Here is a 17,403-nt window from a genome sequence, read left to right as displayed (position 1 = left end):
ACATTAGGAGTGTACGTTGCTGGGCGGTTAGGAGTTCACGATTAATAGCGCCTTGGAAAAACAAGGGCCGCGTAATTGGGTTTGAAAACGTTCACCTGTTCCCCCGGACACGCGTCCAGGGATTCCGTTTGGGCCAGAAGCCCGCGATTATTTTCTAAACAAACGGCGCTGTTTTTATTCTCATTTTTCATTGGCGCGTAAATCATATTCCGTCGTGGTAGACGCGAAGGAGAAAGAGAGAGGGAGAGAGAGATACGAGCAGTCAATTTTCTCGTGGCTCGTTCACGACGCTCGTAACTCTCCAGTGGCTCTTCAAACACGACGCACGTGCGCCAAGATTATTACCTGTTTCTTTTTTTTTTTTCGTTCCCTTTCTCTTTTTCGGGCTCTAGGATTAGGCGATTATTGTCTGGCGCATCTTTTAGTTATCTATGAAAACGTTGGCCACGAATAAATCAAAATTATTTTTGTTTTACTGCCGTGTCGACTTACGACTGACTTTGACAAACGGTCTCGAGATGGAAACGCCATTTTGACGGACTTATTCCTGAGGCCGCTTCGACGACTAACGAGGCACGTCGCCTAATTGGCTATTTACAATTTTCAGGGATCTTCGAACGAGTGATTTAATTTTTTAACCGCCAAAAAAAAGAATATTGAATGTTCGGATGTTTCGATGATTATTTTTGCCTTTTCTTCATCTTCGCTCATCAGACACGACGATTGTCTTCGCGAGCTTGTTCCCGGCTCGAACGCAGGTTAACGAAATCTGTTCTCGAGACGAAGTGTTTTCGAAAACGCATCCAACTGTCCCGATGATAAATTGGTACGCCGTATGGTGCGTCATTCTTTGGCACGCATCGTGGGTGTTTACGGGCCGCCATAAGCTTTTTCGGATGTGACGTACGGTGATGTTTCTATTCTGGAATAGGTCGCGCTTCGTTTTGTAAAAAGGGACAATGATAATAATAGTTTGAATAGAACATTTCACCTTAATTTACGTTCAACGTGTATCCATTGCACAATATCAACGACAAGACTCAAATCAAAGACAAAGATGAAACTAAATATTAAAATTAAAAATTGAGCTATACTGAAAAGGAGTCAGAAGGTACAGTACAATTTTTTAAATGATGTACAAATGTACCATAATAAATATCAAATATATAGATTGCCTCTATTATAACATTTGATTTTTAAATTCGAGTGGAAATATTTTGAATCCGACACAGGTAAGTTGTTTGAAGTTTCAGAATTTAAGGTGCAATTAAAATCAAAGAAATTGAAGGAATTCCGTGTTCCGGGGCGACGCGTTCTCGAACGAACCGTCTATTTTCCGCGTGGCGGTCGGTAAAACGCAAACGGACGCAGGGAGGAGGAAGAAATGCGATGTGTGAAACGACGGAAAACGACGGTAGATAGAAGAAACTATGACGAGGGAAGGGACAAGACTTCTCCCGTGATCTCCGGGCCTAGAGGCTTTATTTATACCCAAAGCTGCCGTATTATTGGATCACCCCCGCGATTCGGGCCGACTTAAGTGTGTCTTGTGCCGCCGGTCACGTGATCGTCTTTTCTGTTTCTCGCGTCTGGTGCTCCGGCTTCCGTCACGCGGCGCTCAGGAAACGCACGGTGGCCTCTTTCGATCGATCCTCTAAACTTCTGCCACCGTTCGATCGAACAGTTTCGAAAAAATTCTTTGTTCAAACCAATGCAACGTTTCCTACGAAAGGAAATCGGAGTGCCCGTTATCTATAGAAAGGAAGAGGCCTGAAAATCGTGTGCCAGGTAAAGAAAATAATTAAAAAATGTTCTCTCGAACGCTGTACGAAGAATATTCTATCGAAGTCAACTTAACAAAGCTCCATTTTTCTAGCAGCCTTAATCGTCTGTGCGCGTAATTAAATGCGAATAAATCGCTTTAGAAATTCCGCGAACGGAACGCGTTTCACGGAATTCGCGGAACTCCGATTAAACATTCGATGAATCTTCTCGAAAATCCTCCTCCGCTTGCCTGGCGTGGAAATTATTGGAACGTTAAATTCCGCGATGACCTTTTCCGCGCGTGAAATATTCTTTCGCGACAGCTTAAGAAGCTCCGAGAGAGACTCGATCCGCGTTCCGTGATCGTCTCGATGACCCGTAAAACTGTCTCCGGGCCGGGGGTGGGGGGGCCAGAGCCAGCTTTTTCACGGTTCCCGCGAAAAGTCACGTAAGCGCGACCGGAGACGATTTGTAAGATGAATCGTTCTGGAAGGGGACGAAAATTGGGGTCAAAACGAGACCGAGCGCGCCGACGATTTCACGAACCCCGCGATATTTATGAGATCACCGTAGAAATTCCGACCTCTTCCGGAACTCCTTAACACTTTAACGCCGCGCTTAGGATTCCGCGCGGTTTGATTTATTTGACGTTGCCTGTCGTAAAACGGGCGCGTAAGGACCGTGCAAGGGGACGGAATATCGTAAAACGAGCGACAACTTCGTGAACGGTCCGCTGCAAGGACTGCGTACCGTCCTCCTACTGCAGCCTTCAAACGGCTTCGAACCGCCGCGCGATTCCGTCTAGGAAGTCTGCAGAGACGGTCTCCTTTCGCGTTGAATCGATTCTCGAAACGTCGAAAGAATTCTTAAGTGTTTCCAGCTATTTGCAAAAGATATTTATTATATATAATATTGACCGTACAACTTAACAGCGACTGTATACAGTAAATAATAGAAACGATCGACGCGTCTGAACCACGTTGCAACCTGTACAATCGGGCTCCCATCTGTTTAAAATGTCTGTCGACGTTCTTACGATCGCGATCGCTTTGGCCGATACGAGCGGTTAAAAGTCAGCCCCCTGCACCGTCGGTTCCGATAAAACGAGTTTCATAGACGTCGAGTATCGACATGTGCAACAGTTTGTGCAATCTCGCGGGGTAGGAGAAAAAAAAAACAGAAGCGAGAGACAGCGTATGACAGTTCGAATTAATTCTACCGACAGAAAGTTTAACTCCGATCGACAGCTGCGTCAGTCGGTCTCCGACTCTCGCGTGTAATTACTCTTAACCACTCTAATTTACGTCTGGTAATGACGCGCTTAATGATTGTAATCTTCTCCCCCCTCCCTCGACCGATACGACTTATTTGGACGCGTCGTTTCTGGCCTCCGCGACTTTCATGGACGCGATCGTTACGGTTTTCAATTTCAAAAACGCCGCTTGTCGTTCGTCTCGCGTTGGAAATTATCCGCGTATAAATAGAGAAACGGTAAACGGAACAGTGGAATCGGAATGTCGAAAATAAAGAATTTCAAACCGTTTTGAAAAAATTATTTCCGGTTGCAGGGGTCGATTACAAACATTTTTGGTGAATAGACATACGCTCGAAATCCCAACCATTTTCGAGAAAAAAATTCCTTGTTGCGGAAGATAAGAAAATGGTAGTGGGGCACTAGGGCCCCAGAAAAATGGGTCAAAAAAATACATTGGATGTAATGTCTACTCGTATATCTCGTCTGTGGGTGAGTGCATATCCAGGAGTTTATTTACTACGTCCGGCGGAACGATCGCCATCGACGAGCCGTGGTGGCGTAAACGGCGCAGCCGGGGGGATTCACTCGCGAGGAATGCACTGCGCGCGAATTTGCATTCTATGCATTGCGCAAATGCTTACGGAGTGTAGCCCCCCCGTAACTTCGACCATCCTCGAACCCCCGTGAGCCGTGCAATTAACACGGTCGAGAGACGTTCGCAGGCATTCGAGGCATCCGCGCCACGAATTTCGATAAAAAAACGGCCCCTTTTTTCGTTTCCCTTCTCGCGATCCCATAAAAACTACCAGATTTCACGCTGACATGTCTTCTAGACTTTGTTCCATACAATTTCAAATACTCGAGTCAACTCCATCCGAAGGAATAGAAAAAATGGCAAGTATCCCTAACGGAGATTCGACGCAAGAAACGGGGTACAAGATTAGCGATTCGAGTCGAAAAATTTCACGTTTCTCTATTTGAATTGACTATCAATGGACGGATGGAATCAATTTCGTAGCGTTTCACGGATGAATTTACTCCGTTGCAAGTATCCCTAACGCAGAACACAAAAGCGCGACCTCGAGTTCCTGGAGGTCCGCGAGGAAAATGACAAAATGGCGATTCATTGGAAATTTGTCTTGCGGAAAAGGGTGTAAAAAGGTTGCGATCACGGCTAGCGCCGTTAGTCGGCCATTCTTGGTCGCGCGGGGCAACGATGAAATCTCGGAGAAATGCGAAACATGGCTGGAATCCGCGTGCCACCCTGACACTCGGCCACGAGCCACCGAGTCGCGAGCTGTCGGCCCACCGGGTACATGGGACAACTATGCACGTGCACCGTGACACCGAGGAGAGCTGTCCTGCCGTTTCGTCCAGGATATCGTTCGCTGCCCGTCCACCTCCGCCTCGTCCATCTGCTCGTTAACGTCCGTCTTCTTCGAGGCATTGCCTACCCTTTGCTTTCTGACATCCGATGACCCCTCGCGATATTTCATCGACTTTTCGACCGTCCCTCGAGGGCGTGGTGCTGCACTTTCCCGTAAACTTCAGTGCTTGCTATTTACATCGCAGATGCCTCGCGACGCTAATTAGGACCTCGTTAACCGTTCGATCCTCGACGAAATTGCATTTTTGCAACCGAGCACGAAGACACGATGTGCACCTCGAGATTTCACATTGGGTTCAAGTTTCGGTATACTTGCAAAACTTTAAATTTCGTACATTAAAGTGAACAAATCCACACGTTACGTCGATTTTTCAATGTTGAGTGTTTCACAGGCTAATTAAGAGACACGAGAGAAACACGCGGTCCTGGATACCTCGTGTAATTACGGAAGATGAAACGCGACACCGAATTAGTAACAACTGTGCCCATATAACGATACAAGAAACGTTGGCTCAGTATTTGGCGCTGTGTATTTTGGCACTTGCGTCTAGTAGCCATTTTGGTCGTTACCATTTGTCTTCTGTGGACCATGATACTCTCTGTCCCAGTTCCTCCTGACGCGTGCACCTTTTTTCTTCTAGCCGATCTGCCGATCCCCGCAATTATTCACATCTTGCTCTTCGTTGCAGTTAAATAATTCTCAACATACATATGGAAGGTGTTTTATTTTCTCGAACACTGTGCATCCGTTTCTTCCCATTTTCAGAGTATGGCGGACCGATCGAGAAGCAGGTGGGCAATTTTTTGGCGAAATCCACCTAGTCGGAAGGGATAGCCCCGAGGAATGCGCTCGCGCGGAACGGCCGCTCCGTGAATTTCTCGGCCACCAAGAGAAATATGCAATCGCGCGCATAGTTACGCGCGTTCCGCGCGTGATTGTCAGGATCGATAGCGAGGATACGATCAGGAATGCTCGTTAGGCGATAGGATTATCGCGATTCGTGCGGTTATTCCTCGGATGATTGTTTTTTTTTACGTTTCCTTGGCCGCTTCGCGTTGTTCCGTTGCGCCTTAATTACCGCCATTCCGCGGCTATACATTTTTGCACGCGCCGCGGACGTTGTCGTTGATTAGTTAATCAGGGAGTCCGAGAATGCGCGATCTCGCGCGTGGACAGCTAACGGAGGCGATATTTATTACGCCGGATTTCTGGCGGAGATACAAGATCGAGGATCGTGGCGCAATTGGGGAGAAATATGTTTGCTGTCGATACGTACATTATATGTACTTTCTTTTTGGTCTGGAGAGTAATGAGTAGTGGATACCATTCGCGATGACAAAATGAACGCTTTCCGCCAGCGGCGAGCGGCGCGGAATTCGTTCTAGCGCGCCGTAGCGCCGACGAATCCGTACAGAAAAAAGGAAGGAGCCGCGAGGCGACCGTAAACGGTCGATTATTCCGGCAAGAGTACATCGCGGAGCCGCATTCGCTCTCGATCGACGAAAAAACTGGCCGCTAGGGATCCCCCCGGCAGCAGCGAGGCCCCCGACTCCGCGGCCAATAAACCGAAAGGGTAGACATTTTTCTCCGGGACACGGCTGCTTTGAATTCAGATTGCGCGGCCGTGGGGGACCGCGGTTTCGTTCCCCTTGTGCCGGCAATTTATGCAATCTGGCCCGCGCGTCCTCCGCGTATTTATAACCGGGGGCCCTTTGTGTGTTAATTTGTAGCTGGGCCCGCGATCCGCCGCGCCGGGACGACCGCGGGGGCCCCCGCGCGCTCCACGTCGACCTTTGATCTGCGAACGAACCACGCGAGTCTGACTCCTCCTCGATCCCCGAATCACGATCGGGGCCTCTTAATTGGGAATCACCGTACTCGCCGGGATTCCAGGAAACCGTAACGTCACGCGGGAGGGGTCCGTCGAAACCAGGACGGTTCGTTTCGTCGGCGGAGGACTTTGAACTCGAGGCTCGAAACGTAAATATTAAATAATGTCTTAAAAATTAAGAAAGAAAGATATGGAAGTGTCACGATTGGGGGAGTTGCGTGGCAGTAAAGTAATCTATCTTACGCAAAGTTTTGGTCGATCGTCCTGACACTTCGAAGTTACCAAGCAGCCGTCCCGGAGCGAAATGCAGATAGCAGCGCGCAGAGTAGCTACGATACGGTACGCAAATCCCGTTACACCTGGCCAATCTGTGCGCGACGCTTCTCGGGGCACACACCTATCCGACGTAATTTATGTGGCCACGAGTGGCGCGCGCGCTCTTTAATTATCGGGGCCCCCAAAATTGCCATCGTCGCTCGCTCGTGCGCGGTGGTCCAATTAACGAGGGAAAGAAGGGGTCGACGTGCTTATTTTCCCCTCCCTCCCCCTCCGTGAAACCCACGATTTCTTTTTTGTAGTTCTCCCTCGTCGGCCGGGACCCCACCGGAGTCGCGCCATATGGAACAGCTTATTCGGCATGCGGAAAGAAAATATCGGCCTACCGAGAAAGTCCTCCGCGACGAGGGGCGCGCAACAACCCCGCAACGATCGACTTTGATCAGCCTAAAACGTGAGATCCGTCGGCTGTCGGCGCGACGGCTCCAGGAAAACCCACCGATTCGCGCGAAAATTCTATTTCGGGGCTGCGTTGCACAAAATGTGCTCCGTTTAATAATTATAGACCGTGATCGACGACGGTGGTCGGCGCTTTTGCTCGTGGGGACTGTAGATCCTTCGGCGCGATCAAATGTTTCATTTTCACCACTTTTTACGCGGCTCGTTCTCAACCTCGGGGCTGACTAATCTTAAATACGAAACGACTCGAATGAACAGTCAAAGTGTTGCATGTTTTGTACACTTCTGCAAAACCTGCGTCGAAAAGTTTCGTGCAATTTCCCATTAATCGAATGCAGGAATGAGCTCTCCGATCCCTGAGACAAGCTTGAAATTATACATTGTACGATCGTGTAACAACGTTGTGGAATGGTTAACGTGTATTGTCAATAAGGGGAACGAATTGTAAAGGAAACGTTCTTTTCTCTGTTGCAGCGTTGAAGGTGAAGCTTATGCTGAGGCGACCCATCAATCAGCTGGTTGCGCAAGGCATCATGCCACGTAAGTATCCACGCTGTGCTAAAAATTTCTCGACTTTTTATCGGAAACGTTGCGAGAACTCTATCCGAGAATCCGTCTTACGCGAGGATCAACGCACGAAGGAACGTAAAAACAAACGTAAAATGCTCCGCGATCGACCTGCTTTTTACTTCTACGAAGAATTATGTCGTTTAAAATATTCCTGGCAAGTGAAAAAGAAAATGTCCATCGATTTTTCGGTTTACAGTGTTTATAAAATCGATGTGGGGAGGTCCTGGACCGTTCAGTCGTCAGGACGACTTTATTCTGTGAGCTATCGGGAGGCTCCAGTTAGAGTTGGTCGACGAACGACTGTTTTTTCCGCGGTCACGGTCGATTAATCCACTTACAACTTAATTACCTCGCGATTACCCACGATGGCGCGGTCGACAACGTGAAAGGAAGCAACTGGGACACGAGCAGCTTCCTAAAGTACCTTAAATTGACGTACTCTCGTGTACGGCGGCTAATTGCGCGATAATATCGTGTAACATCTTTTTGGTGGGATTCTGGGTGTTCTCTCGTCGAACCCTTTCCAGGAATCCCCGCATCTCGATCCGAAACCAACGGTGGTCGATCGAGCGCAATCGATGGACACCAAGTCTTTCTTACATTTTATCGAAAGTTTTTAAACGAAATTTCTGTATAGTTCGAACTTCGGTAGCCGGTAAGCGAATTATCGCGACAATCCTATTAACGGAGCAGTCTATGGAGACAGATTTGATAATCGAATCCGCCAATGGATGAACGGAATAATCCGATGAATTGACAATCGAACGAGCTTACAGTCTCGCGAGTTAGTTCGATAAGTCAATAATACAATGATCCGACATCGCCATAGAACTATCCAACGATCCAATTAAACGTCTTAAACTTTCATTTCTCGATAAACCGATAACTCGACGCGTCTAACGATTCCACGTCGAGAATCTACGAAGTTTAGATGCGTTCTTCGTAATGTTGCGTGCCCTGGATCCGTCCGTCGCTCGACGGAAATACTACGCTCGATTTCTTTCGTTCGGCGAGATTCATTCATTTACGGCTTCCTGGACCCCGAAGATATCGCGCACGGAGCCGGTGGTAATGGTTTTTTCGCCGAAACGGCTCGCGATGACGTTGTAAATCTGTTTACAGCGAGCGATTAATTTCGTCTCCCCCCGGGTTGCGAATTTTAACAAACGGTGGACCAAGATTTTCCAAGCTAGACTTTCTTTTTAGCGGGTTATTTCTCCAGGTAGCCGCTGGTAGAAGCGTCCAATCGCGTTTGAAGCTATTTGAACTGGATCTCGATCCTCGAAAAGTGTTGTTCGCGCGATTAAAGGAAATAAATCGAGATAAAAGGACGCGACGTCTTCCGAGGTTAACAATTTGTGGCTGGCTGAGGGTTGGGAACTCAAGAAATTCGTAGGAGGACAGAAAAGAAAAGGAGTAAGGCTTTCTAGCAGGCCCTGCCTTGGACGACTGGGATATTGGGAAGTCGATCGAGCGCTTGTGAGAGCGCGACGCCTCTGGTGGCGAGCATGGAAAGCAACGCCACAGATTAATTTACTCCCCGGTTACCGTGGGCTATTTACGACCGATTCGATCGTGGTAAACGATCCGAGAAATAAATTTACACGGACGCTGGTGCACAAAGTGTATCGTTTCCGCGCGAAGGCCCCGAAACCCGAACAATGCGCAAATTGAACGGCCGACAGCTGCCTCGTTGTGCCCGCTCGTCCTCCTCGAGCTCGCGGGGCTGGTTCGCGCGGAAACGGTTGCATAAGCGTCGAGATTTCCCGGACTGTGCGCCGCCTTATTATACAATGCGATTCGCCCACGCGGTTCCCGAATGAATATCGCAAAGAAGCTAACGCGCGGACACAAAGAGACGCTGGGAGCATAAAGAGGAGCTAAATCCGCCGCTTAACAAGACACTGGTGGACCGAGAAAAACAGAGACGCGTAGCTGTTCCCCGTGGGCTCGACAACCGATCGTGATTTAAAAAATAAAATATTTCCACCGCGTGCAACGAAGCCTTTGGTCTTCGGTCGCCCGTATAAATAGTCGAAACATATTTTCGCTCTCCTATCAGTCGCCGCTTGTAAACCGCCGGACCCGACCGTTTTATTCGCGAAAACTTGATCCTGTTCCAACGAACCGCGACGTTTATCGCCGCGAACTAACGAGTCCGATGGCGCGCGCCGCTTTGGTTTCGAGCCCGCGACCATCGCGATTCGATGGATCGTAAATCGAAAATTGCGATTCCACGGTTACGACTCGCCGCAGTCTCTCCGATTGCGAATGATTTAGGGGAGTCGCGAGGGTCTTTTGCGGCTGACCGTGGGTCCTCCGCGCCGCCATCGGGGCCCCCGTCTTCTTCGAGACGGACAATCGGAACGCAACGACTCGCCATGAAATACGATTGTTTTTATCGTTGGGCCGCTGTCGTTGCGATTGGAAGATTAACCAGTTTCCCTCTGATTGGGCAATTCGTTTCGACGGGGGCTGTTTATGTTGGAAATAACGAAGTTCGATGGACCACCTTGAAATCCTTTCCTCGTGCCTGCTACACTCCAAGAAAATATCCTCGACGAGTCCATATTTTTCTAGTCAACGAAACTTCCCATTATGCGCGAGCAGAATCGTAAAATAAATCGGAACAATTTACTCGGGTATTTACCTAACGACTTCGCCTCGACGGACAAAAAGAAACGAGTTTACGCTGAAAGAACCATACTAAGCAGGGTGAAAGGACGAGTTACGACGGATAAGGCGTAACCCCAAAAGAAATTTATCCACCGGCGAATTTTAAACGCTCGAAGAACGGAATATCCCACGGTAATATAGCGGTTTTGCAACGGTTCCGGGCGAGTTCGTACGAAAGCGGAGGTAACGTTGGAAATTCCCGTGTATGGAAAATGGAAAAACGATGCGTAACGGTGTGCGCGGCTCGCTTTCACCGAAACGGATCGAAGTATTCCCGGTTTGCATGAAACACGAAACACTTTCGAGGCCCCCGTAATTGCCACCGAATTCGAGAAACTCGAATATCGAGAAGCGTCGGAACGCCTCGTCGATGAATACGTCGTACGAAATCCGCGGTTTTCCAAGCTGGATATAGGCATCATTTATTTTTATGATCGTTCGACGTTGGAACAACCGGGGACCGGTGGACGCGCGTCCATCGCGAGCCAGTGATTTATGCGAGTTTCGATAGAAACTAGACAATTGGGTCACAGCTGGCTAGCGCGAAACACACGCGCTCACCGATGCAGTCGATACAATGACGGATACGCGTTTCGCCCAACCAGACGCGCGTGGGTGAGACAAAAGCGAAATCGCCGAAGGGACGTTGGAAAGGAAGCCTAATTGAATCGAGTCGCTCGTTTAATTTTAGAATCGCGCGCGCCGCTCGCCGCGGGAAAATTTCTTCCGAGACGAAGCTCGTCGAACGAAATATTAACAAAGAATTTCAAAATCCGCACGCTCGCGATCGAAACTTTCCTTAACGAACTGTTCGTGCCGTGCGTTGCAAAATTAAAATACATTTATGTACGGCAACCGTACATGGACGGTGGAAAACGAGAGTTACATACGTGGTCTCGGTCGAAATTAAAGTAACCCGGAATTTATTAGGCGCGTGAGAGGCGACGGTTTCCACGTTTCCGTTGCCGCGTCTGGTGCACCGTAGGTGGTTCGAACCTTTTATTCCGTGGAACGAAGCGGCCGCCTCTGTCCGGAAATAGTGGCGCGGCGTAGAGAAAACGATTCGGGGATCATTTATTCGGGGTCTTAATGGTGTTGTGGAATGCACGGCGGAGATAGACAGAGAGAGAACAGGAGCCGTTTGACGTTGACACCAAAATGGCGCCACGCGCCGGGGTGGGAGACCTTTGAGGGCCATCATCCCTGAAATTGATGCGTGCAGTATGCGTCGGAGGACACCCTAAAAGCTTCAGAAGTGCTTTTTCATTCGGGCGTTCTTTTATTAGATCCGGCCCTTTGCCGACTTCTGATGAAAGTACGTTCCGTTCAACGTCGTTTAAATAATGTAGTCCGCGAAAGACGGTGTTCCGAGCTTTTATGGCGGATCGAGATACAATCAAAACCATACGTTTCAGGTTTAAAATAGTAGAAATTTGCATTTTATGGAATATCTCGTAAGACGGAGCAGTGGGTTGAATTGTAAACGAGTTTCGTGGATCGAGAAGTAAAAGAATTCTCACCGTTTCAGCGTTGAAGACGCCGCCAGCGTTCCACGAGCAACGGAAGCAGCTGGAACGGGCGAAAACCGGCGATCTGTTGAAGGCGAAGATCCAGCAGAGACCGGGCCGGGAGGAGCTGGTCAGGCAGCATATCCTCGAGGATGTGGGTCACGTGGACCCGAGCCTGGCCGAGAGGCAGCGCATGCTGAAGAAGGCCAGGCTAGCCGACCAGCTCAACGATCAGCTCAGTCATCGACCTGGGCCTCTCGAGCTCATCCAGAAGAATATTCTCCACACGGAGGAGCCCATCGAAAGGGCGGTCAAAGGTAAGCATTGGTGCATCTATGCCTGACCCAGGCCTCTGCAAACACAATAAAAAATAAAATTGAAACCACAATTTAACCCTTTGCACTCGGCTGTCCCACTAAATAGACATCCATCAAAGAATTCTCCCTCTAAGGGAACAGAACGATATTATTGTTTTAAAGTGATTATATAGGACAATCTATTTCGTAAGAAAGTGTGCTTGAGTTAGTAGTGGATCGAAGAAAAGTCTCAGAGTGCAAAGGGTTAAACACAGTAATAAAATAATGTAGAAGACGCGCAATGCTGGATGGTTTTTTGGTTCGAATGTTTCCTAATCGTTCGTTTCAGAGGGCCACATTCCCTTCAAGGCCACCTGCGAGGGCCAAGTAACGAAACCCCAGCACCCCGACCACTACATCACCTTCGAGGATGACTCCCAGAGTTCCGAAGGTGCGCCCTCGCCGCAGCTGGAGTCCCGATCGGACGTTCTGGAGACAGCGGCTGCCTCAGCGGGAATCGTTACCGTGTCCCTTAGTATTCCGACGACCGGCGGCGCCGTGGTCGTCTCGTCCACGTCGCCGGTCTTCCAGCAAGCCGCGAACGAACCGACGATACAAACGTTCGCGGAGCTCTGCAACACCGTCGTCGGCTCGCAGCAGCAACAGCAGCATCACCAGCAGCAGTCCCAGCAGCAGGTTCAACACAGTCAGCAACATGCCTCCACGCAGGTATCTAGATTTATACGGTCTCTTTGAGTACCTTGCCAACATTTTCTAAGTCCTGGATTCTATACTCGAAGTTACAATTAACAGCCTTCTTTGATCTATCAACTATTCCTCCGTTTGTACGATCGGTAACGAAAGTTACTGAATCTGTGGAGCGAATAGTTCGTCGATCGGGCGCATTATGCAAAAGTCGTAGGATGTTCGATGATAATAACGGAGAAACGCCGACGGTAAGTTTGTAAGCTGTCGGACGCGAAAGAAACTACCGAACTGACCGCAAAAATAGATTTACGTTGGACGTTAAGTGCCGGTCATAAATTGGTGACCGGCGATGTGGGCCGATTAATCGAGGATTCCGTGGTGAAAAAAGCAACGATCTCTGTTAACAGGCGAGTCAGACGAACGGTCCATCGACGACCCTCCTTCCACTGGCGCCGGCGCCGAGTCCGATGTCCTTGGGTTCGACGACGTCCAGCCTGAGTCCCCTTTCCAATATCTCGATAGCGTCGCCCCCGGCACCACCGCCGGCCGCCATCACCCCGAGACCGCAACCCAGCCCGATAGCCGCGTCCACGTGTCAGAGAAGCGACGCGCCGGGCAAGGATAAGAACAGGAAGAAGTCCAAGACCAAGAGCCAACCCAAAACGCGCACCATCAAGTTTCACGAGTACAAGGTAAGCTACGCGTCCCGTTTTAACGATGGACTCACCCAGTCGTCCTCCCACGTGACGAATTTCCGGAAATCGTTCGATATCCAGCGAAATTTCTTCGAGAAAAAATAAGGTTTAGGCGTGAACGAGGGTGGACGAAGAGGCAAGTGGAGCTCGCCTCGACGGTAAAAAAGACAAAGCGGCGAAAAGAAAGCGCACGAGAAGGGCTGAAAGGGGGGAGATGGGGGGAGAGAATAAGGCCGTGGCGGAGAAAGAGGAATCGCAGAAGAAGTAAAAGCAAAGTAAAAACGGGCACGGACGGTCGGTAAATCTCTGGCCCCGGTAGCCCGCGAAGAAGCGGTCTCTCGCTCGGCCACGATCCTCGTCGAAGGGAGAGAGAAGCCTCGGAAGGAGATCGTATCGGGTGATTAACTCTCGCGATCTCTCGAAGGGCCCGGGGCCCACCTCGTTAGCTCTGAGTAATTCGAGCGCTAATTGCACCTAAGAGCGTGGAAGTCAGGGAGCGACGGCGGAGCGGATCGAACGGGGGTCCAGGGGGAGGCAAAGCCCGGGATAGGTGCCAGGGCCCAGGCCACGCTCCCGAAACATTCGGGATATGGCGTGGCCGGCGTGAAAGCGAGCCGGGAATGGGCGTGCAAATGAGGGCGCAGAAAACATCTTGATGTATCATTTATCACTCGCGCCGCTGCCTCTCCTACGTCCACCGTTCTCTACCCGCTAACTCGATTTCTGCCTTAGTTTTTGCCTCCGGACTGAACTTTTCACCTCCGTGGAACCATCGAAACTTAGGGAACTTTTATTTCTTCGCACCTAATATATCCTAACACTCTTACGCTTACTCCAGTTTACGTTGGAAGAAATCTTCCTAGGTTCTTTAGAACTAACGCGACGCAAAATTTCCCTACCGATCCGCGAAATATCTACGCACAGAATCGCGCCTGGAACTGTAAATCCCCGGGTACCGATTAGTATTGGTCACCGCCAGGATCAAGGAACGCCAAGCCCCTCTGTGGCCGCCAACAATGATTAATACCGGACAATGTCTGTCGCCAGGGCCCGCCAAACGCGCAGAAGACGTCGGTGTCGTCGACGACTTCCGGCCTCGGCTCGGCACCGCCCGGCGAGACCAGCTACGAGCTGCTCCTCCAACAGCAGCAGCTCTTCCTTCAGTGGCAGCTCGAATGGCAGCACAAGGTACGACATACCTTCGATCCGAGTCGAGGAAAGTAACCGTTAGGCAAATAGAAATATCAATATCGACTCCACTTTCCGCGGTCGTTAGCAACACTCGACCGAACCGAGCGAATCTCTAGCCGGACGTGTCTCGTTAACGAGTTACTTTCTCCCGACAATTTGCATAACGATTACGGTGTTACGTCTAAATGTCAAAAACAGCGATTGTTTTGCTCTTGCGAATTTAATGTCGATTATTAACATTAGCAGTTGGTAATAAGAGGCCTTGCCGGAGAAATATTTCAGTAAAACTTATTTTAAAAAGACTAAAACGTAATGAAAGAAAGAAAGAACCTAGATCTACCTAAATTTTTTCTTTTGTTTTGAAAGACCACTGCTTGCTGTCATTTATGAACTCTTATTTCTAACAAACTATCTTTAGAATTAATCGTCCAAGTTCAAAGTCGAGCTACGAGGTCTGTTACGCGGAATTAACGCGTTCGTAATTTGAACAGTATCCTCAGATCATTCTCCCAGCGGCACAGAAGCCATTGTCGCTTACCAGCAGTGCCGCCAGCGACGCCGGAAGTATCAGCGGAAGCAGCGCGAACGCGCCGAGCCCTGCACCATCGAATTCCTCGAACAACCCCTCGGAGCAACCTCCGTTGAGGCCTTTGGGCAAGCTGGAGGAGATGAAAGGTACACTTCCAAAGTACAGTTTCGAACTGCTCGTCGACAGAAATTAACCCTTTGTCTTGCAGTTTAAACAACCGTGAGCGTATGCCATAGTCAGGCGCTAAATTTCTCTATCGCGAAACAAATTCCTGTCTTCGTCGTCCAAAAGTCAAAATGTAATTTGTTTTATTACGAGTACCACCTATTTCTATCGAGTTTGCGACACGATTTTACAATGCAAGGGTGGTTAATTACCAAGCAAAGATCCACGACAGGATAGGAACGAAAACGCTTTAACAATGTCAGCGATTGACCGTGGATAAACTTTGCCATTTCAGTAAGCGATCTCAAAGTGGAACTGAAACGTCGAAACTTACCGGTGTCTGGCTCCAAGCCACAGCTGATCGAGAGATTAAAGCCGTTCACGGAATTGTCTAGCGGGAACTCGATGTCTAGCTCGAATGGACCTCACGTGACACACATGGGCCACATATTGATGGACACACCGGGTCCGGTGACATCCGACGAGTCGAGCTCGCATGCCAAAAGCCCGGGATCCGCCATTAAGGACGAACCCAACAGTCCTCGAATGGATTCACCTCATGGCAGCGAACACGACGATCCATCGAGCCCGCCAGGTATCCTTCGTCTCAGTCGAGAACAACTCCCAATGTTTCGTCCTGCAATGAAATATCTATATCAGTACCTGTATTAAACTCTGCGTTTCAGGGGACGACATCATCAAAGAGCAAAGAAAACGGATAGAGGAGCTGCAGCGTGAACTGTACAAGTCCCAGCAACAGCTGCAGCAGATCCGCCAGACTCAGCCGACCACCGTTCACGCCGAGAAACTGGTGCTCCAGCAACACATACAGAACAAGATGCAACAACAGCAGCTGGCGCTGCACCTGCAACAGCTGCAACACTTGCAACAGCAACAGCAGCAGCACCAGCAGCAGCAGCAGCAGCAGAGCCAACAACAGTCCCAGCAGCAGACGCAGCAACAACACGCCGCGTTCCAGCAGCTGAACGCAAAGGCCAGCCTCGCCGCGTTCCTGCAGGCGCAGCCGAACAACGCCACCGCCATTCTCGATTCCTCGACTCTGACGGCGATCAACAACAAGAAGAATCAGGCCAAGAACAGCGCCACCGTTCAGATACCCACGGCGATCGTTCTGAACCTGGCCAAGCCCGCGAAGCTGAACGGTTCGTTGCTCGGCGCTCTGGTGGCGCAGGCGCAGGCCCAGCAGCAGCAACACCAACACCAACAGCACCATCAGCAGCAGACGGCCGCGTCCGAGGAGGGCAAGCCACCGCCCCCTCAGTACGACGAAGCTGCAAAACTCCTCAAAGTGAGTATATCTTTAATTGGAAGCGTACGTTGCAAGATAAATTATATTATTTAATATTACGATAAACTATTTGACACAAAGTACATAAAAGACATAAGCGACTTCTCTCGACCAAAGTTCTTCTCTAAGAGGGTCTAAATATTCCATCATCGACACCAAAGATTCCCCGGTTAAGACATATACACTAATATGCGTTTGGTACATTATCGAACCGTTTCTGTACGTCCAGGTGAAAATGGAGCCGGTTCAGAAGAACCACATCAAGAGTCAAGTCGTGGACGACGTGTTGGAGATCCTGATAAAGAATGGCGAGCTACCTCCGAGCGCCGCACAGGATCCAGCCACCCCCACGACCCCTAACAGACAGCTCCAGCAGAACCTGGTGTTCACCGCGCCGGCGGACAGCCAGACTCACTCGTTGGTGTTCACCGCGGCTAGTCCGATCAGTCCGATCAGTCCGATAGCGATGGAAGTTTCACAAAGCGATTGCGTGAGTTCACCGGCACCGGCACCGCCGCCGCCGCCGCCTCCATTGCCTTTGGCGACGTTCTCCATTCAGTTACCCTCCGCGTTGCAACAGTTGCAGCAGCAAGAGGAGATGTCGTCGTTTGGCACGGACTTGCTGACCTCGGAGGCAGAGCTGGACACGGCGATGCTCCTCAGTCCGCAGTCGGGCCAGCAATCCTCGCCCGATCCTCAGCCGCCGCAAGAAGTCACCTCGTCGGACAACGCCAACTTGGACCTCAAGGTGAGTCGGGTTCCGATCGGAACTAAATTTAATTT

General features: G+C 49.8%; 1 protein-coding gene across 2 annotated transcripts in view; it reads left to right on the top strand.

Annotated features, from left to right (window-relative positions):
• Positions 1-17,403, top strand: part of LOC122395238 (myocardin-related transcription factor B-like) — a 256,970-nt gene that overhangs the window by 237,998 nt on the left and 1,569 nt on the right. The window contains exons 5-14 of one of the 2 annotated variants that reach the window (XM_043392667.1): positions 7,448-7,513; positions 11,748-12,044; positions 12,373-12,752; positions 13,139-13,423; positions 14,474-14,614; positions 15,109-15,292; positions 15,607-15,906; positions 15,998-16,620; positions 16,850-17,110; positions 17,201-17,368. In XM_043392667.1, coding sequence (XP_043248602.1) covers positions 7,448-7,513; positions 11,748-12,044; positions 12,373-12,752; positions 13,139-13,423; positions 14,474-14,614; positions 15,109-15,292; positions 15,607-15,906; positions 15,998-16,620; positions 16,850-17,110; positions 17,201-17,368 — 2,705 coding nt within the window. Of the gene's footprint in view, positions 1-7,447; positions 7,514-11,747; positions 12,045-12,372; positions 12,753-13,138; positions 13,424-14,473; positions 14,615-15,108; positions 15,293-15,606; positions 15,907-15,997; positions 16,621-16,849; positions 17,369-17,403 lie in introns of both variants that reach the window. The other variant, XM_043392666.1, reaches the window with a different exon arrangement.

Source organism: Colletes gigas, unplaced genomic scaffold, assembly GCF_013123115.1.
Source record: "Colletes gigas isolate AHSC1104 unplaced genomic scaffold, ASM1312311v1 Colletes_gigas_Sc00005, whole genome shotgun sequence".
In the NCBI taxonomy this organism is placed as follows: domain Eukaryota; kingdom Metazoa; phylum Arthropoda; class Insecta; order Hymenoptera; family Colletidae; genus Colletes; species Colletes gigas.
This window is presented reverse-complemented; position numbering and strand designations above follow the sequence as displayed.